The following is a 20,799-nucleotide window of genomic DNA, read 5'->3' as shown; positions in this document are numbered from 1 at the left end:
GAGCAGCCATCCTAGATCTACTAGGCTTGATAAAGCCCCGGGCCAGGTTCTTGTCTATGTATTTCCTTAACTCTTCTAATTCGGTTTGGGTCATCGAGTACATCCGGGGTTTTGGTAGCTTAGCCCCAGGAATCAACTCAATAGCGCAGTCCGTGGACCGATGGGGGGGCAGGGTTTCACATTCCTCCTCACTAAAAACAATGGCGAGGTCCCTATACACACTAGGGAATGTCGAGTTTGTAAGCGGGGTCCCTGATTCTGTCCCCCCTGCTGTTTCCTTTCCTTTGTCCGGTGGAGGTGGACCTAGCGTCAGTCGGAGTTTGCGGAAACCCCCTTCCCACCATATCGTAGGAGCCCACTTATCCAGCCATGCTAAACCCAAAATTACTGGTTCTAACATTTTCTCCACTATGATAAACCGAATGGTTTCGGTGTGCTCTCCGATACTGAGGTGCACACTTTCTGTTATATGAGTTACCGGTGCCCCTCCCAACAATGACCCGTCCATCTGTTCAAAAGTTATAGGGGTTCTTAACCGTATAACCCGTAACCCAAGTTCATCCACTATTGCTCTACGGATTAAGCAATGGGTACATCCTGAATCAATTAACGCCCCGTATTGGCGTCCAGTAGTTGACAGAGGGTTCCGGAGTATGACCACTATCACGAAAGGTTGGATGGGTTCACTCACCATCGGGTCATCCGGATCCTCATCATCATCATCACTATCCCCTGCCACAACCGGGAATTTTTCCGCCACCACCTTCTTAGTATCTGTAGCTGGGACATCCGTCTCCGTACTGGACGTTCGAGTCATCTGTGACCATTCGGACGTCGGTCGACCCCTACCCCTCATCATGGCTCTAGGGGGTTCTGGTCCGGGTTACGAGGCATAGGGCTAGGACATTTGGCTGCTCGGTGACCGATGCAATTACATCTAAAGCAACGGAATACGGGCCACTGGTTCCTATCTCCAACGCCTGAGGCGACATTGGGTTTAGTCTCTTTGGGGGGTTGTGTGCGTTCTTCTGGCTGTTTCACCTGAGTTGCAACCCCTTCACCCCGTACTCGAAATTCTCTAAGACCCACGTCCAACTCGATTGCTGCCTTGAACCACAGGCTCAACTTGGGGGTGCAAGCCCCGGTACACACAAGCTTGCCGTAAATCTCGATCCAATCCTTTATGGAATTGGTGCACCAGAAGATGTTCCAGCCAACCCACCAAACGGGCCGCAGTCTTCCGAAATTCATGCACATATTCCTTGGCTGATAAGCCCCGTTGCTTGAGTGCAAACAAATCCCCCTCTGCTACCTGAGTGCTTGTTTCATCTTCAAACCTAGCACGAAGAGCCTCCAGGAACCTTCCCACATCCACCAGTTCTCTTGCATGTTTAGAGTGGAGGCTTGCTACCCACTCGGCTGCTTCTCCTGTCAGGACCCCCGTAACAGCAACCACTATAGCCCACTGGGATGGGTACCACTGTCCATACTGATCCATATGACTAATCACCTCAGGAAAAGAGCCACTCGTTCAGGGCTTCCGTCAAAGGAGGTCTGCAAGGTCCCCAAACAGCCTGAGGAGTCCATAATCCTGGAGGGGCTCCCGGAAGCCAGGGCATGGGACCTGGGGACCTTACTGCACTGGCACCCCTCCTATCCTGCCTGGGTCGGTCTCTCACCGTTCCGCGACCCCCAACAGGTAAGCCGCCCGTCAGCTGTGCTGGTTGGGATTCAGGGCCACCTCCGACATCTCCCGATGAGGTTCCTTGGTCCCGTTCTGGGGTGGCTGATCCACCGACCGCGCAGAGGCTCGGTCCAGCTTCAATTTAGGACTAGTGAGCCGGAACTGGGTCTCCGAACCGGTTACCCCTGTGTCCTGCCAAGAGGAGACCGGAGGTTCTAGTCCAGCAACCCATGGCTGCCATGATGGGGTGTCACGGAAACCTGATTCCCCGAAGCACTCACGCAACATATCTATAGTGCTGGGACCAGAAGACGAAGGATACCCCCATTCGCCTTCCTCCTCATCCGTCCAACGTCTCTCTCTCCAACCCTGGAAGGAGGTTCCTAAATGAGGGGGAGTTGGCATCCGCGGTCCGAGGAGAACAGAGCTGTGCCACCAGTCCCCCGTCCGCCCTCGCTGTCCCGGGAGACTCTCCTCCTCCGGGCGGAGTGGTCCGCTTTTGGTTTGCCTAACTTTCAGTTTCAGCACCAATTGTTCAACGTCTTCCTTCGCCTCCTCTATCCGCAGTTCCTCCTCCTCTACACCTCCTCTGCACTCCTTCTCCGACTCCAGCTCTTCCAAAAGCATCCCTTCTGCCATTATCCCCACGTTAAGTAAGCAATAGGGATTCTGAACTTACATGTGAAAAAGAACACAGCGCTGACTTTCTCTCGGCTTGTCGTTCATTCTGAACCGCGGTCACAAATAAACCACCAGAAACAATGCAGAGATTCAAAGTTTACTTCAGTGCTTGTAGGTTCGCAGTCAAAAGTAAAGTACAAGTCAGTGTTTTGGTTCAAAGTCAGCGCTGTGCGCAACTACACCACAGCACTATTTAACAGAAAATCAGCCCTCAAACAAGCATCCGGCACTTAACAACAATCAATAACCCCACCCCCCCAACGCCAACAGCTGTGAGCGTCCTGGTGACAGCAAGTTCGGAGATTCTGACGTTGACGTCATCACCCATCGCCAGAGCAAATGCCACCGACCAGGAACTGCGTGGGCATGTGTGCTGCTGTCCGTCTCCGCACTCACCTTCCCATACCCCCCATCAATGGCGAGCTCTGGTAGGACTCGACAGCAAGAGGCTGGGGGAAGGTCAACAGCTGCTGCTTCTCCCTCTCTTCCAGATGCCCAGACACAGTCTCTGGAGGGCTGCAGTGGCATCTGTAACACTCTGAATGCCATGGGGTTACCCAGCCTGTTTGCTGTACTAACTTTGGCACGTCTTCCAGAAAGGTAAATCCTGCAAAATTAGAGAATCCCTTTTTATATCAAGTCATAAACTAGCTAGCCACCTTTGACTATGTTATGGGAAGCCATGGTTATGCTAATCTTGGGTGAGTCTATTGTGCAAATGCAGCTTCTGTGATTTACTCCAAGATGAACTGCATCATATTTGGAGCCACAAATAAGTAGTTCGGCTGAGAATGGATGGATGTGAGTGTGTGTCCAACAGCTCTGCAGGGCATCGCTTGAAGAAGGCTGCCCAGGAAGGCTGAAATGCAAGTTTTCTGGGACCAACAGCAATTTAGCCATTGGATTTCCAAGTTAGTGGAGATCCTAGATTTGAATCCTAAGAGATTAGATTAAACAAGGTGCAGCAGTTGGGTGCACACAACCAGGCCAAATGTATGATGCTCGAGCATGTTGTGAGCCCATCCAGAGGGCCTTCCTTCGGGTGAAGAACATGTGGGCTGCCACAGGTTGAGGAGCAGCACAAGGGGATGTGGTGATGCGGGGACCTAGAGGGTTTGATGATCTCCCTGCAAGGATGTCTTTTGGAGATGGCACGTCAAGCAAACATGGAGCTGGGGCAGGGAGGTGAAGCCCAGAAAATGCACAAGAAGTGGGTGTGTGCAGATGTGACGCTTCTCCTTTTCATTAGGATTAGGCAGCAGTTCACAGAACTTTCTGAAAAGAGCAAAGCTACAATTTGAGATGCCCTCTGCTGTGGCCTCTTTGGACGGTCTAGCATTCTGTGCTGCTTAACATAGTTGCCAACAAATTCATTTCTTCAGATGCAAAATTATAGAGGGGGAATACACACACAGACACACATTTGTGCATCTCCTTGTATGCTGCTGCCTCAAAGGATTCCAGGCAGCTTGCAGGTCACAAAAACACCACTGCATAGACCCACAACTCCTCCAGTTGCTATCCTTCACAAGAGCTGCCTCTTGTTATGCCCCCACCCCCAGCTCTGGAAGAACAGACTCCCAGGCTGCCTTGGGGGGAGGGGCTGCTCCTCACTGTGCAGCCACCATTGATCTGGGTCTCCTCCATTCCTAGGGAGAGATGGCACACCCACCCACCCACCCACCCAGCATTTTCTGAGTGGGTGGAGTGTTGGAGTAGATGCTCCGGAAGATAGCAAGGAGCTGATCTGAACTGAGCCCAAAAGTCAACCAGCAACGGGAGCATCTCCCACAGGATTGGTGCCCTTCTGCTGTGCCAACTTCCATCTGTTGACAAGCAGGCTGTGAACATTACACACACACAGAGTAGTTTCTGAACCTTCTCCCAGGGCAGCCCTGCGAAGAGCAACTTGTGGTAGTCCCACCCAACAGACAGACAGCTTCTGTGTCTGCTCCTCGGTAGCATCATCCCAGCCAGAGCGAAAGAGGGAGCCACTTGCAGACTCTCCATCAGGGCTTCTGGTGATCCTGATAGGATCCATTCCCATGACTTTCAGGCCCAGGGCTTGTTTACGTGAATAAAATTTGATGAGCAATTGAAGTGTTTCCATTTTAACTCCAGAATTTAATACCCCAAGGAAGTGTCCACTGAACAAATCAAGCACGATATACAGAATTTGTTCTGTGATGCTTTGACAGAAGAAGCAATTCAGCCTCAATGAGTCCATTTTAGAATGCGTGTGTGTGTGAGAGAGAGAAGGGGGGGGAGAATTAGCGACTCTGAAATCCAGAAGAGGCAATGCTTCCTTTAGGCCCCAAAGTTACACAATCCTGGCGTAGCAATAAGTAACTCATCTCCCATTTTAGAAGGAAACAATGTTTTGCTGGCAATGGGTCTCTTCCCCTGCTCCCCTAGTGAAGATGGGGAGCCAGGCAGACCATGCTATTCTTTTATTAGACCTTCCTTAACCAGATTAAAGAAGCTGGTCAAAAAAGGCTTCTGCAGAAGCTACAGCAGCCTTTGGAAGCGAGAGGAGCCCCCCCGCTTCTTTGGGGAACTGATGAAACCGGTTGCAAGTGGGGATTTTAAGAGGTGGGGGAGCCCTTCCACCCTCCACAGTGGGCATTGTGCCCCAAAGGCCTCCCTGGACCCAAGATGGTCAATAGCCCCAAAATCCAGTTTCATCCCTCAGCAGGAAAAAGGTACAAGCAATGCCACCATTTATTTTGGTCACGCTGATGGATGATCTCTGGCGAGCCCGAGACAGGGGTCATTCCTCTATCTTGGTGCTACTTGACCTCTCAGCGGCTTTCGATACCATTGACCACGGTATCTTTCTGGGGCAATTAAGGGAGTTAGGAGTGGGAGGCACCATGTTGCGGTGGTTCTCCTCCTATCTCTCTGGTCGATCAGTCGGTGCTGGTAGGAGGACAGAGGCCGACCCCTAGGCCCCTCGTCTGCAGGGTGCCTCAGGGCTCGGTCCTCTCTCCCCTCCTATTTAACATCTACATGAAGCTGCTGGGTGGCTTCATATCCCACCCCGTGTCATCATCTGATGACACGGGGTGGGATATCAGCAATATGCGGATGATACCCAGCTGTATATCTCCACCCCTCGTCAGTTCAGTGATGCGGTGGATGTGATGTGCCGGTGCCTGGAGGCTGTGAGGGTCTGGATGGGAGTCAACAGGCTCAAACTTAACCCAGAGAAGACCGAATGGCTGTGGGTATTGCCTCCAAAAGACTATGTCGATTGTCCATCCTTGGTTCTGGGGGGGGGAGAAATTGTCGCCCTCAGAATGGGCTCGCAATTTGGGTGTCCTTCTAGACTCACAGCTGAGATTGGAACATCTGACAGCTGTGGCTAGGGGGAACCTTTGCACAGGTTCGCCTGGTGCACCAATTGCAACCCTACTTGGATCAGGAGGCTCTCCTCACAGTCACTCATGCCCTTGTCACCTCACGGTTGGATTATTGCAACACGCTCTACATGGGGCTACCCTTGAAAAGTGTTCGGAGACTACAGTTGGTCTAGAAGTCAGCTGCGTGAGCTGTCGTGGGTGCACCTAGGTACAATCACATTACACCAATTCTCTGCAAGCTGCACTGGCTCCCTATTGGTTTCCAGTCACAATTCAAGGTGTTGGTTATTACCTTTAAAGCCCTACATGGCTCAGGGCCAGGTTATCTTCGAGACCGCCTTCTACCACGTAGCTCCCAGCGACCAGTAAGATCCCACAGAGTTGATCTCCTCTGGGTCCCATCAGCTAAACAATGCCAGCTGGTGGGCCCGTGGGGGAGGGCCTTCTCTGCGGCTGCCCCAGCTCTCTGGAACCAGTTACCTCCTGAGGTCCTGACCGTCTCCACCCTATTGGCCTTCTGAAAAGCGGTGAAGACCTGGCTTTTCCGGCAGGCCTGAGGCCGTTGATCTCGTTATAATGATCTTGCGAGATCCGGCCACGAATTGGAGTGCATGTGTTTTAATGTTTTTAAAGTTTTTAATGTTTTAATGTTTTTCTTTTTAACATTTTTAACGGGATTGTTCGCATTGTTTTATTCTTTGTTGTAAGCCACCCAGAGTCCCTTGGGAGTTGGGCGGCATAGAAATGGGACAAATAAATAAATTGAATAAATAAATTTTGGAAATTCTTTCTAGAGTTCATTCTCCCCACACCCTGATCCTTGCAACCAGGCTGGGGGTGCCCCCCTCTGAAACCCCAAGACGAGGTCCTGGCACAAGCCAGGATGGCTGGCCAGGCCTTTTAAAGGGCCCCCCACTTCAAAGGGCAGATGCTGCTAACAGGATGGAAAATGTGGGTCTCTCCAACAGCTGCGATGAGGGAGGCCTGTTGGGTTGGGTAAGAAAAGGGAAGCAACTTTCAGTTTCTGTCTGCGGCCTTCAAAATGGAGACCCCGCAGAAGCCCCAACGGGACGGATTCTCCACCCAAGTTGGCCCTTGGGAGGCAGCAGCTGGAGCATCTCCCCCCCCCCGGCTTTTGAGGGCCGTTGTGCAAAACGCGGCTGCTGTTCTTTGCCGCGCTAAAAGGGCCGAGAGGGGAACTCGAAGTACCAACAGCGGCCGACGGCCAGAGGTTCCCGCCCTGCTTGTGGGGCTTCCCCTCCCCATAACTCGGAGGTCGCCCTGCTGCTGCTCCTCGGGACTCGAAGCCAGAGCCGGATCGAGGCAGGGGGGACGGGAAGCGCCGTCTGCCCGGCTCAGCTCCGGCGTCCTTCGGCTCTTCTCACATCGGGGCAGCCGCGCCTGGAGCTCCGCCGGCGAGTCCGCCTTCCCGGGCGGCCGAGCTGGAGCGCCGCCTCTGTCCTCGAGGGCGCTGCCGGCCCTTCGTCCGCGGAGCCTCGCCCTCCCGATTCAAGGCGGGTTGCAGGGCGGGTCCCGCCGCCTCCACAGAGGCCGAGCCTCTCCCCTCCCTCGGCGGCCCCGCAGGCAGCAGCGCGGTCTCTCCAGCAGGGCCGGGAAGGGGGAGCCGGGCTAAGCGGGGGCGGCCCTGCGGCGCTTCTGCCTCCCCGCCCGGACTGCGCCGCATCGCGGGCAACCGAAGCCGCCTCCTGGGGGCAAAGCTGCGGGGGGACGCCCGGAGGGGTCGGGGGCGTCCCAGGCAGCCAGAGCGGCGGGGAGGGGCAGGCCCCACTTTCCTCCTGACGGGGGAGGGGCAGAAGGAATCCCTCGCCTCCCCCTTCTTGGCTGCCGGCCTGGAAGCCCATCTCGCCGCTTCGCTCTGGCGACGCCCGTGCGAGTAAGCCGAGAGCCGGCCAAACGGAGCCTTTCCGGCCCTCCTCCTGCCGCCCATTGTGGGGTTCAGGGGCTCCTGCAGGCATTTGACCTTTCCCTCCCTGGGGGGCAGCTGGAGCCCGGGGCGTCTCTTGGGGGAGGGGCCACCCAGCCAGAGGGATCCCAGAGGCGCACTAGGCCTAGGCTGACACAACCCCCCCCCGCCCTTCAGAGCCGCAGCGCTTCGAGGGGAGGCTCAGCTCTAGCTTGGCACTGCCCCCGCCGCCCCCCCCAGGAAATCGGCCACAATTTTACCACTCGGGTGGGGACGAAACCTTCCCACCCTTTGACCTTTTCCGTGAAGCCAGAGGATGCTTTACAGCCACTCGGGGGGGGGGAGCAGCCCCCCAAAGCAGCCTCCCGCCTTCTGCACCCCCCGATACGTGGCAGGAGCAAGAGGGCGGCCTTTCTGGCACGGGGGAGGCCCCTCAACTTCCCGCTGTCGAAGACGACCGGCCCCGAACCCAGGGACCAAGGCGGAAGGGCGGGGGGGGGGACTGCAGTGCAGTGGAGTCTGCGGGGAGCAGCCCAAATTCCAGGGGGCGAGAAGAGGCAGCCAAGCCCAGCAGCGTTGGGGCACAGAAAGGAAACATTTCGGAGTTGCTGCCTCAGTTAACTCCCTGTAAGTCTGTCTGGAAATCTGCTTGCACCTTTCGATATTTTTACCCTGACGGGAATTAAAGGCACTTTTTGGTCCTTGGATTTGCCAGCCATAGAAGCCCCTCAGCCCTGAAGGCATCTTTGCACAGAAGTGAAAAACCCCTAGAGGAGGAAGGACACGGAGGCCCCTCTGCAGGGGTGGGCAGGCAGCTCTCTTGCCCTCAGCAGCAGCTGGGAGGGGGGGCTGCTGCCAGGCCAAGCAGGCCCCATGGAAGAGCCCTGAGGCAGGCAACCCCCTGCCAGTCCATCAGAGCTGGCCTGGGTGCCTTCTTATAAATAGGCCCCGTTAAGGTGTGGGGCATCTTGGGGCACTCTGAAAACTTGGTTGGGACTTCAGTTAAGCTAGGAAGGGGGAAAGGTGTGTGTGTGGGGGGGTTGTGATCAGTGAAGGACAGCAGGAAAGCCTCAGGGGAGGGAGCCTGAGAGCCACTGCCAACCCAGCCAAACTACCAAACCCAGCTTGTCCTTGCCCTGCACCTGAGATCTTGGCAACCCCAGAAAGGTTGCAGAACGTCTGCTTGGCGTTCCAATAACACCGCAGATTCTGTCCCTAAGTAGGGCGGGAAGAGTCCTGTGGCTACTCTGAGCTGAAAGGCTAAAAGCTTGCTTGGCACAGGAAAGGTAGTGCTGTTTGGAGTGCTAGCCTGGCAAAGGCCCAAGGCTGAACCCTGGCTTCTGGAATGAGGCTGTCTGAGCAGTTGTGGCAGAAGCAAGGAGCCAAGAGCGGGTGGATATTTGGGCATCTGTCATCGGCTTTCAAAAAATAGCTCTTTGGGGAGGACTGAGCTTTTAGTGTGGTGAACCAAGGCCTCGCTCCTCCAGGGCATCAAACAAGAGCTGGGAGTACACACAGCTGGCTCTTGGCACAAAGCCTGGTTGCTGGGCACTTTCTCCTTGACCTGCTCCTGCTCCTGCTCCCCCCCCATTTCTACTGCCACCTCCAAGGGCTGCCCAAAAAGGCATTTGATAACATCCGTGGAACTTATCGGCAGAGAAATGAAATCTTAGCTACACTCAGCCAATTCAGACCATGTCAGCCCCTGAGCTGCACTGATGACTGCCATGCAAAATGCCCCATCTCAAGCACTAAAGTAGCATCCTGATCAGGTTTGGAACATTGTGAACTAACCCCCCACTTTCGCTTCCTGAAGGGGCAGACCTGTCACCCCCACCCTTCCTCTTGTGCTAGAAATTGTAGTTGACAAACCACCGCCAGCAGCTTAATGCAAACAAAGCAAACAACTAAATTGCATAAAATCAAACTTCAAGGCAGCCCGGTGCGTTGTGTGAACACACTGCAATTTTGCAAACTCGGACGGAGGTCAGCAGCCTTCCCTGATCCCAAAGGGCTCCGAGTGAGCCCACCAAGCCCGCTTCTTCAGGCGCAGGAGGCCTTCGGGGGGGCTCGGCGGGCACAAGGGACTCGGCCGCACCCAGCACCCAGAGCGAGCGCCGCCCGTCTGCCGTCTCGGCCCTCCCGCCCCACCCGGGCCGGAGCCGCCGCCGAGCTCTGCGGAGGAGCCGGGACAGCCGCTCCCCGCTCTGGCGCCGGCCCGGGGAGCTCAGGAGAGGGGACCGCGCAGCGCGAGCACCCGAGCCCGGCGGCGGAGCAGCGGAGCCAACCCGCCCGCGCTCCTTCCCTCCCTCCCTCCCTCCCTCCCCGCGCGAGGCGGAGCCGCTCCGGAGCCTCTCCCCCGCACCCGCCCGCGGCGCCCTTCCAGATGGGCCGGCCCTGGCCGGCTGCGGAGGATGGGAGCCCCGGTCCGCGCCCCCAGTCGGCTGCCTGCTGCGCGCCGGGAGGGCGGCCTGCGGGGCTGGAGGCTGCGCGCTCCCGAACACCAGCAGGAGCCGCGGGGCCGGCCCCCCTCGCCTCGCCGCCCGATGGAGGCTGCCCGGCCGCTGCTGCTGCTGCTGCTGCTGGCGCTGCTGCGCCTTTCCACCGCGGCCGAAGGTGCGCGGCTCGCGCGGGGCCGGGACGGGACGGGGGGGCGGAGCGGGGCCCGTTCGCACGTGCACTTTGCACGCGTCTGGCAGCTGCCGGCGGGGCGCTTCCCGGGGGGCTTCCCAGGTGGGGCGCCGGGCTGCTCGGGCCGGGACGGTCACTTGCGGGCAGCGCTCGGGGTGGGGGCGGGCAAAGCGGCGCCGGGAAGAACGGGCGCACTCTTCACGTGCTCAGAGGCGCGGAAGGCACACGACGACCCCCCCCACCACCTCCCGACGATTGCTCCCGAATACGCATGCTCGGTCCTCCGCACGGGGCGGGGCGGGCAGGGTGACGTCGTGTTTTTCTCCCGAGTCCCCGCCCTCCTCGGCTCGGGATTGGCTCCCGCTCGGTGTGGCGACGGGCCCCTGCGGGGTGATGTCATCCCAGCCGCATTGCTCCGTGGAGTAAACAACCTGGCCCCGCCCCCGGCACGTGGCCGGCCCCGCCCCGCAGCGAAGCCCCGCCTTGAACCACAACTCCCATAACTCCCAGCCTCCACCCCACCCCCACCCCCACCCCTTTGGCTGCCTGAACCGAGCGGGGCTCCTCGGGGGCGGCGGGCGGCCCTTCCTCGCCTCTGCCCTTCCTGGGCGACCAGTTGCCTGACGTGGCGGAGGGTCTCCCGCTTTGAGCGGCGGGTGCGACTAGAAGACCTCGGAGGCCCCCTGCAACTTTTGTTCCTGTGCGCTTCCTCGGCAGATGCCACCGCCACTCCGCCGGGCTCGCCGGCCCTTCCCGCCCGGACGCCCGCCGCCCAGGAGCCGCCCGAAGCCTTCGAGCCCGCCCGGGGCGAGTCGGCCGCGGTGCAGCCGGTGGTGGGCATCAGCCAGAGGGTCAAGATGAGGCCCGGCGAGAAGAAGGACCTGGGCACGCTGGGTGAGCGGGCCGCGCAGGGAGCCCCGTCTGCCGCGGGAACTCTGGCCGGGCTCCGGGATTGGCAGTGGGTGCTGGGCAGGGAGGGGGGACACGCACGCGCCCCCGCCGCCCCTTTGGCCCTGGAGCAGCGGCTGGGGAGCCTTTTGCAAAGGCTGCCAACTAACCCAGCTTAGCTGTTGGGGGGGGGGGCAACCTAGAAGGTGGACAGGCTCAGATCGGGGCGGGGGCATCACTAACCTCGCTGCTCTCTCCCCCCCCCACAGGCTACGTGTTGGGCATTATCATGGTAGTAGTCCTCATTGGCATCGGAGTGGGCGTTGTGCTGGGCTACCTGTACAAGAGGCAAGTACTGGGGAGCAGCCCCTTATGCCCTTGTGGACGGGTTTTGTTTTTAATAAATGGACACCTCAGCCTCCCTTTGGGGGTCCCACAAATCCCCGGCCTTAGCATCCATCTTATCCCGTGTGAGAGTTGCAGGGTGTGTATCTCTATGCTTTCTTTCCCATCTTAAGGTCTGTTGTGCCTGTGTGCATCTCTCCCTAGGCAATACTTGTCTTTGGTCAAATAGTTTTCTTGAGGTTTCTGGGGTTTTGCATGTGGGGCTCAGACCCACTTTGGCCTTATTCTTAGTGCTCCCCCATGCTTTGGAGCTTGGTTTTAGGCAGTTTCTTAGTGGGGTGGGGGGGCTCTTCTGTTCTCTTGAGGCAGAACTTTTGGGAAGTGGTCAGGAGCCCTCTGCTCCTGCAGCCACGGAATAACAGAATTGGAAGGGACCTTGGAGGCCTTCTAGTCCAACCCCCTGCTCAAGCAGGAGACTCTAGTGGTCTGTGCCATTTCAACAAATGGCCTTCCAGTCTCTTCTTAAAAGTTTCTAATGATGGAGCACCCACAACTTCTGAAGTTCCAATGATTAATTGTTCCCGCGGTCAGAAATTTCTCCTTAGTTCTAGGCTGCTTCTCTCCTTGGTTAGTTTTGCAAGCGCAACTAAAACTTGCATTCAGAATCTGAAATGTGTCCAGCCAGTCTGTCCTGGAGGGGGATCTCTGTATTTGAGGGCACAACATTCTGTGCACTGCCCCACAGGTGGCAGAGGGCCATGGGAGACAACTATTATAGTTGGTAGCAAATGAAAATTCATTCTCCATTAAATTGGCTGGATTTTGTGTGTGTGCACAAAACTATGCAGGAATGGATTTGGGGGAGCTGTCCCTGGCTTATTCCTGCCAACTTTGGGCTTCTCTCATTCCTCAACTATCTAGGAGAGTTGCTTGAAAGCATTTTTGGGGTTCATGGAGAGGTTTCTAGAAGGGCATTTGTGGAGCAGAGAAAAACTTTCCCAACTCAGCCTGTGGCCTCCAGCAGCGGCCTCTGCTGTTTTCCGGGGACCATCGAAGGCCAAATGCCCACCACTGCTCTGTGTCACTTGCCAGAGACACGGAGGCAATTGGATCAGCTGCGGTGGCTCTGCACCCAGAACAAACGTCTTGGGGCACCAGTGCCACGGGACAGTTCAGGTTTCCTACACTGCCTTGGGAAAAGCAACACCTGCTGAAATTTATATTTACTGACAAAGGAAAGTAAATATAAATTTAGGACAAAAATAGTTTGCCTGCGAAGGCTCCTGGATTGGGGCTGAAAGGCGAAAGCGGAAGCCGTCTGCTCCGTCCCATAGCTGGGTAGACCAGGTTGCCCTGATCTTAACACCTGTTGGAAGTTGTAGGTACGCCCCCACAAACGCCCCCGTCTCTTCGGTCTCTTCCAGGGGCAAAGACCTGAAAGAGCGGCAGGAGCAAAAAGCCAACGAGCGCGAAATGCAGCGCATCACTTTGCCCCTCTCGGCTTTCAGCAACCCGGCCTGTGAGCTCGTGGAGGAGAACGTCATTGTGGTGCACACCAACCCCACTCCGGTGGAGGAGATTCAGGGGGGAAACACTCCACTCATGGGCCAGGCCGGCACTCCGGGGGCTTGAGGAAGAGATGCCCCCCCCCGTTGGACCTCTGAGGCGGAGGCCTCTTTGCCTCTCCATTTACCCTGAGGATCCATTTGTATTTTGCTTTTCCGTTTGAAAAACAGGCCACCCGGACAGAAAAGCGCCCAGCACTCACTCAGCCGAGCAGAGAGAGTGGCGGCGTGGCTGCCCCCCCCAGCCAGCAGCAGCTCTGCAGGGGGCCGGGTGGGACTTTGGGAGGGTCGGCTGCCTCTGGTTCTTCCATTGTGGGGCCTGCACGTTCTCTGGGCAGCGCCATGCTGGAGTGGGGAGCTTTAGCGAAAGGAAAGAGTGTTTGGGCAGGGATCCAATCCTGCGCACGTTGATGCTGCTGAAAGGGCTGCACATAATATGGCAGTTCCCTTCCTTCAAAGCGGCCACAGCCTTGCCAGCCCTCCAGTCTGGAGCCAGACGGAAATCCCCCTCCCTGCTCCTCCCGGGGCGGAAGCAGCCAGGCCTGTCTGAGCAAAGAGGCGATTTGGGGGGAGGCAGCACCAAAGGAAAAGCTTGGAATCGCCCCAGAAGGGCTTTGGGTAGGGCTGGAATGGGGGGCTGATGTCTCTTGTGCCAGCAAGGAAGCAACTCCAGCTGTGCTTTTTTAAAAAACCTTTTACCACTCGAGGGCGGGAACTGGGACTTGGATGCCAAAAGCAGAGGTTTCTTACGAGTTCTGTTTATGCAGGTTTAGCGGTTTTTTAAAATCTTTTAAATGCCTTTGGATACAGTTTATTTCTAAGTGTTTTGAATACCTCATACCTAAAAATAAAAACTATTCAGGTTGTAAGTGTCGTCTTTGGTGGGACTCACCTCCTGCACCTGGGGGCACACACATCCCCTCCTTTCTCTCTCCAGCTGCCTCCTGTCCAAGGCCAGGCTGGTCTCAGGTTGCCAAAATTCATTCCAGCCCAGACATCCCCCCCCCCCCAGGTCCATCAAAAGGTTTAGGATTTGCTCCACCAACTGCCTAGTCCCCCAAGAGTCTCTTCCTCGGATCATCTGACGTTCTGGCAGACTCTCTAAATCAGGGGTGTCAAACTCGAGGCCTCCTTTTAATGCCCTATTAAAAGCAGCTTCCCTCACTGGGCATTACAAAGAAAAGCAAGTGAATTTGTGCAACAACAGAAGCCCTGCAAGCACAAACACAAACTCAATAGTTGCATTGCAGGAGTTTGGTGCTCTTGTTCTTTGCAATGAAAGTATTGTCAACCTGGAGTAGGGAATGGACCAGACTCACAAAATGCCTCCAAGTCAGGCTTCAAGAAATGGCATCTACGTTCATCTTTGTAGAACGAAGTTTATTGCTTTTAATTTAGACAAAAATCTGTGCACTTACAACAGTTGTGTCACCTTTCTTGACACATGATCCATGTTTCCTATAGCTGGCCTGTTTATAGCACATGTGCGCGTACACAACTTTTAAGAATGAAATGAAATGAAATGAAATGAAATCTAGTCTAAAATGCACCAGATTTGTTGCAGTCGCTTAGACCAGTGTACAAGGGCCCAGCATTTTGAGCTCTTGTAGCATGAAAGGGGGGCAGAAGTCCCTCCAGACACCAGTGAACTACAACCCACAGCATTCCAGAGTCTTGGGACGCGTGGCCAGACCTGCTGGGAGATGTTCAACATCCAGGGGTGTAAATGTTGCCAACCTTTAAGTAGCCCTCAATGTATTTTGCAGAGAGGGGAGAGATGCAACCAGCGCAGCTCCTCTCTACATCTGGAAGAGGGAGGGGAAAGGTGGCCCCAGCCAAGTGTTTCTCTGAGGGGCCTGAAATGGAGGACAGAGGTAGTGACTATAGCGTGCCAGTCTTTCAGATCTGTGGCCCAAGTTGATTGCTCCACTCCTAGTCAGTTTGGGAATAGAAGCACTTCCTTTCCAGGGATCCACCTCCACCAACCCCCTCCCTCAAACGGAGAAGCTGCCCAGCCTGGCCCTCAACCCATGTCTGTGGCCCTACAGGGCAGATCGATGAAATGCCACCCAGTGCATGAAGAGTTCTTTGGCCAGGCAGATGGTGGTTCGGAGCTGTTCCTGGGAGACAAACCACAAAATTCAGCCGTCTCTGTAGAGGTGAGTGCAAGCAATCCAGGTTGCCCTCCCCTTACCTGATCTAGCAGAACAGGGAGTCCCAGTCAAAGCAACCCCAAGGTTTGTATCCTGGCGGGATTCTGCTTTGTGAGCCCATCCTGGAGGCTTCACAACTTGTAGTGTATTGTGTTGGAAGGCAGGTTCGCACCCCAACTCTTGAGAACCGCATTCCCAAAGATAAAGAGCATCTGTACTGAGAAGCGAGTGGCGTGAAGAAGAGGATGATGCTTTCAGGAAGTGCCCACAGGAGGTGACGGTGGTGGAGAGAAGTAACGAGGCGAAAGAGGCTGCCTTCCTGTTGCCCTCCCAAAACGGACGGGGTGGAGATTTTTCTGCTGCCTCCAGGACAATCCGTGGAAAGAAGCCGCACAGCGATGGCCGAGTGGTGGGATTATGTCAGATCGCCAGAGTGCTTGTCCCGAATCAGGCCAAACTGCACGCTCACGCTGTGGTCCAGTTCCTCCAGTTCTGAAGGGAGCGGAATGCCCAGTTCTCCCAGGTACAAAGAAAGGGCTTCAAAAGAATCCTCCAGTTTGGAAAAGGGGGGCCTAGGAGAGAAGGCGGGAGAAGGGAAGGTAGCAATGGGGGCTTCCTAACAGGAGCGCCATTAGCACACCTCTGAGCAGAACTGCAAGCCTTTTTCCAAAAATGCAGCTGACCCTAAATTTCCATTCTATGCCGAAGTAGTGATCGCTTCTGCCCCAGCCTCTTCAGCTGTTGAGAAGCCCAGCAGAGGATCAGCAATGGGGCTGCCTTGCCGACCACTCCCTCGCCTAAACAGCTTGCTTTCAGCCCCCAAAGGGAGTGGGGCAGAGGAGGCACACACACACAGACCCCCCAGACTGACCTGCTCTCTGGCTCCAGCCTGCAGCAGATGGCTGCCAGAGGGAAGAAGGCCGGAGGACAGTCCACCGGAACAAACTTCTCCCAGAACAGCTTCACGTTGAGGCCAAAATCCAGGGTGCGAGGGAGACAGTCCGGGTCTGCATACACTTGTCCTATGATCTGGAGCAGAGCAATTCCCCGTCATTCCCTCCAGGCACCTAAGGCAGGACGTGTGGCTCAGCTACCTGCTGCTCCTGCTGACTCGACGATTGCTTCAAGAAAGGAGTCCCAGGCCTAAGCAGGAGGCAACTGCAAGCACCCAGGCAGCCCAAGGTGCCTTGTGGGGAGCAGCAGGCTCCCTTCTCACAACCCCTGTTGGCAACCTTCACTGGGTGCCACGGTATTCATGCCTGCTAGCCTGGCTTTTGTGAAGCTGCCACACTAGTCCCCACTGACAGGCAGGGCTCAGGGCCATGCAACCTCCCTACAGCGGAAGGCTCTTGCTGCAGGATGAGATGGATTGGACTCAGTTTGAGAAAACAACCTTGAAACAATGACAAGATTAGAATTTCCAGGCCTGTTATTGCCTCAGCTTTTCCCCCCAAATAAGAGAAAATTATACTGATGCTTTGCTGGAGCAACTACCAGAAAAGCAGGAGTTTTCACTTAGGGTGGATATGCTCCAGTGGTGGGTTGCTACCGGTTCGCCCCGGTTCGGGCAAACTGGTAGCGGTGGCAGCGGGAGGCTCCACCCACCCTCCCAGACATCTCTGCGCATGCATAGAAGCGTTGAGCACGTGTGCGAGAGAGCATGAGTCCACGAGCGAACCGGTAGCAACAGGATTTGAAACCCACTACTGATATGCTCAAACCTTAGAAATTGCAATCAGGAATTCAGAATGGACCTGCTGCTAGCTTTGTTTGAAGTAAGCCACTGTAGAAAAAATGGAAGTCTGCAATGAGTGCTATAATATATGGTACGCTGCCCAGACCTTCTCTGAGGGAGATGGGTGGTTAAAAAATACAAAATATAAATAAGCTTTGATTTATCATGAGAGCAGAAAAACTGGCCCACCCTCGAAAAGGACAACCTAAACCATATTTCTTTTTTGACACATGGCAAACTTTTAGTGATGAAAAATAAATTGCGAGCAAAAGCTGTCCGTTGTTATCCCTGGGTTCGTTGTCGCTGATATGGGAAAATATGTGCTATTTATAAAAAAATTAGAGAGTTGCTAGGCAGTGGGTTAGATGATAAAAATTCCAATTTCTTATATAATCTCTTTTTAAGAAAAATATTGAAATGGAAGCATTATATGTGCGCTGCTAAGAGTTCCACGTTATCTTTCAGAGAATTCACAACAAACCCGCAAGAGGAGAGCTGCCCTCAGCTCCCAGATGGGCTTCCCCTCCTGAAGTCTTTGCCCCCTTAAGTCCAGAGACCGAGTCCATTGACCAAGAGGGTCTGAACTGCCAGCCCATTTGGGAAAGACTGATGGTCAACCAGGTGTGCCAAAAAACCCCAAGCAATTGTGCAATCATTGGACAACTGGGGTGGCTGCAGTCCTTGGCCAGGAAAGGTGAGCTGGCAGCTCCATTCTTAGATGAGCAGCCCAAACCGGAGACAAACCCACTTTTGTGGTTGACCACTGAATCTTCCTCTGGGTAGTCCAGAAGGCGGTCCAAGCCCACCCTCCCTTTTCGTCTCTAGCCCTGGCAGCCTCTACAGGGGGCTGGCTGGTGAAATCCCAAGGGGCACAAAGCCTGAGGTCTCCAGGTGTGGTCCCCGGCATTTTCCGGCATTCGATCCTCAAGCCCCCTACCCCACCCAAATCCCCTCAGTGGACTGGGCTTACCTCGCAGAGCACGATCCCAAAGGAGAAGATATCGACTGTCTCATCGTAGCTCTGTCCTGTAAGAATCGGAAACAGTCATTAGAATGGAGACAATATGGATGAAAACCCACGCAGGGGTAGGGATAACCGGGCACAGAACGGAACATGGAAGAATCGGGGTGCCCTGCCTATCCTGCAGGGTGGGGCAAGTATCTTGTGTGTGTCCAGCTGCCATGGAGCCCTGGCAGCTATGAGGGGAGGAAGTGGAGAGTATCAGGGCAGCCCTTCCGGAACTCCCACTCCTCAAAAGAACATCAGGCCCAAAGCCAGCAGGCGGATGTCTTTCCCCCACCAAATGGGGAGAGGGGAGGCAAGGCCGGTCAGCCTTCGAGGTGATCCAGAGAAGAAGGAGCCACTGTGAGCAGTAAGGCTACTTTCACTGTAAGGCGACAGCAACACAATCTTGCAAGTTTGACAGCACATTCCCCCCTCCCTTACTTTTCCCTTCCAGAGAAGTAGGGAGGGTCCCTTCCAAGATGCCTGCTCTGCCCCCAGTCCTTCCCTTGGCTGAGATAAGACTTGTCAGACCCACTATCCTGACTGTGGCTCTCCCTCCTGTCTCCCAAGGTCGGCCTACGACCGATTCCTTAGCAACTGTTTCATGTTAGGATGGACCTATCTTGGGGCTACCTATGAACTGGATTTGAAGTTGCAACAGTCGCCCCCTCCCTCCCCCCCCCGGTCATGTGAGTGAACTTTGGGCACTCGGCAACCAGGTTACATTTACAATTGTTTGAAGCTTCCCACATTCACATGGTATGTTTTACAACGGTTTTGTCAAAACTGCACCCATAGCGAATCATAGGTTCATTTGACTAGCACAAAAAAGGCCGCAGACTCTCAGGCTCCAAGCCAGTCTTCAGGCTCCACACGTGTGCGGAGCCCACGAGAGGACAGACCAACCGTTGGCAAAGGCCCAGTGGCTCTGCAATGGTGAGTTTCGCAGGCTCCTCCACGGCCCCAGGAGGAAGGGGGCTCCTACCGTTCAGCATCTCGGGGGCCATCCAATACGGGTTCCCGACCACAGTGTAGCGCTTCCTCCGGTCGCTCTTGCGCAGCGTCCGCTTCTTGGCCAGTGGCTTTTCCAGGGAGGGCCTCTTCCTCTCCTCCACAATCAGCCGAGAGAGGCCAAAGTCTGCCACTACCACCGTGTTGTCCTGGGCCAAAGGCGAAGCAAGAATTAGCAAGCCGTCCCGGGAAGGCCTGGACTGATCAGGAGAGAGGAAGCCCTGATGCTGAGGGCAAGCACCACTGTGCCATGTCCCGGGAACCCATTTCATACACGTGGCATCAGCACCGCTGAGGGGCACAAGAGCCTTCCTGGCCCTTCTCCAGGCAGCTCCTTCTGGGGAGCCAAAGCTCCCCCTGGCCCTTCCGGCCTTCGCCAACTGCCAGCAATTCTTGGGTTCTCAAGTGTGAAGGTTTTTCAATTGCATTGAAATTAGATTTGTTTTATCCAAATGCACACAAAACAATGAAAAACCTCCAGTTTAGGCCTTTTCATCAATTCATTGGGCCTCAAAGAATTTTAAAAGTTTGGCTTGCCTTAAAAAAAGCAAAACAAAAGAATCTGGGACCCTGAAATAGCAAAGGATGACCTCTGATATTCATAGTTTTTCAGGGGTCTCCAAACTTGGCAGCTTTAAGTCTTGTGGACTTCAACTCCCAGAATTCCTCAGCCAGCCGTTGCTGAGCTATGTTGGCTGAGGAATTCTGGGAGTTGAAGTCCACAAGTCGCCAAGTTTCAAAACCCCTGATTTATATGTTCCTTGAGTTGTTAGACCAATGAACAGGCTTTGATTCATAAACCGCATGTTCCACAAGCCACAATTTTCTCAAGGAAAGTGATTGCGGGTGTGCTTGCAATTCTCCCATTCAAAGTGGGATTTGTGGCCAAACAATCTATAGTAACCACCGGATTGATTGGCATTCATGCTTCTCAAAGGCTAAAGCGCCCTATGACAGAATGTCTTCTTCCTTTCTGAAGACGGGGCTCCCCAAATTCTCCCTCAGTGGTCAAATGCTTATTTTGGGCTCTGCCCCCTGCAAGGTCTCGGCTGACCATCCTTTGGTGCTCTTTGCTATTAACAGCAAGAGAGGAGTTGACTTGCTGCAACCTGCTGACATTAATCATACTGGCCTTGGCTCCCCTCTAATGGCTGGTGCACTGTTGGGCGAGTTTTCCGACTGTGAGACCTTTGTGCCAGTCCAACCTGAGGCTGGTGCTTCCCAGGGAAAGGGCCGGGGCCCCCAAAGAGCCAGGAGAGCCAGCCTCCTCCTATGACTTCAGCAGGTGAGCAGAAAGCGGACCTGGCCAAGCGCAGGTACTTACCAGTTTGATCAGGCAGTTGTGGGAGTTCAGATCTCGGTGAATGATGCGCATGGAGTGCAGGTAAGCCTGCAAGAGGGAGAAGCCAGAGGTGAAGACGAGGCGCCATGTGTCTCCATGCTCAGCCTCGGCTACTGTCCTGGGAGCCTCCGCTGGCAGCTGAGCAGCCCAAGAGACGGGGGACAGGCCAGCCCAAGGGCTACTTTGTCCCCTGGGAAGGGCCGATGCCTGGAGGCAAGGCTGCTGGAGAGTCAGGGGTGGGAGCAACCCCTACACCAAGAAGAGCTGGGGGCAGAAGCTGTGGGGTGGGGCGATGGACTGAGACTGAGGACTCGGATTCTAGTCCTCACTGGACCCAACCTTCCTCATCAGAATTACAGTAGGGCTAAAATGCAGGCAGGTCTCATTCTTCGTGTTTTGAACTTCCAAGAAAGGTACAATAAAGCAACCAGCTCTTGTGTCATCCTCGCTTTGGAAAACACATGACTAACTA

The 20,799-nt window shown here is 55.2% G+C and overlaps 2 protein-coding genes across 4 annotated transcripts in view; one reads left to right on the top strand and one right to left on the bottom strand.

Moving 5' to 3' along the window:
• Positions 1-9,764: 9,764 nt before the first annotated feature.
• Positions 9,765-13,949, top strand: PIK3IP1 (phosphoinositide-3-kinase interacting protein 1). Its single transcript, XM_034438494.3, has 4 exons — positions 9,765-10,267; positions 11,000-11,176; positions 11,440-11,518; positions 12,940-13,949. Exons 1-4 carry the CDS (start codon positions 10,066-10,068, stop codon positions 13,145-13,147), a joined length of 666 nt encoding a protein of 221 aa, XP_034294385.2. The 5' UTR covers positions 9,765-10,065; the 3' UTR covers positions 13,148-13,949.
• A 496-nt stretch (positions 13,950-14,445) lies between these two features.
• Positions 14,446-20,799, bottom strand: part of LIMK2 (LIM domain kinase 2) — a 48,546-nt gene continuing 42,192 nt past the window's right edge. For all 3 annotated transcript variants that reach the window (XM_034438490.3, XM_034438492.3, XM_034438491.3), the window contains 5 exons: positions 20,310-20,375; positions 18,960-19,134; positions 17,939-17,994; positions 16,105-16,262; positions 14,446-15,805 (listed from right to left, as the gene is read on the bottom strand). In XM_034438490.3, coding sequence (XP_034294381.1) covers positions 15,649-15,805; positions 16,105-16,262; positions 17,939-17,994; positions 18,960-19,134; positions 20,310-20,375 — 612 coding nt within the window. In that variant the 3' untranslated portion in view covers positions 14,446-15,648. The remainder of the gene's footprint in view (positions 15,806-16,104; positions 16,263-17,938; positions 17,995-18,959; positions 19,135-20,309; positions 20,376-20,799) is intronic.

This window comes from Pantherophis guttatus, chromosome 17, assembly GCF_059756535.1.
Source record: "Pantherophis guttatus breed Tessera chromosome 17, ASM5975653v1, whole genome shotgun sequence".
Classification (NCBI taxonomy): domain Eukaryota; kingdom Metazoa; phylum Chordata; class Lepidosauria; order Squamata; family Colubridae; genus Pantherophis; species Pantherophis guttatus.
This window is presented reverse-complemented; position numbering and strand designations above follow the sequence as displayed.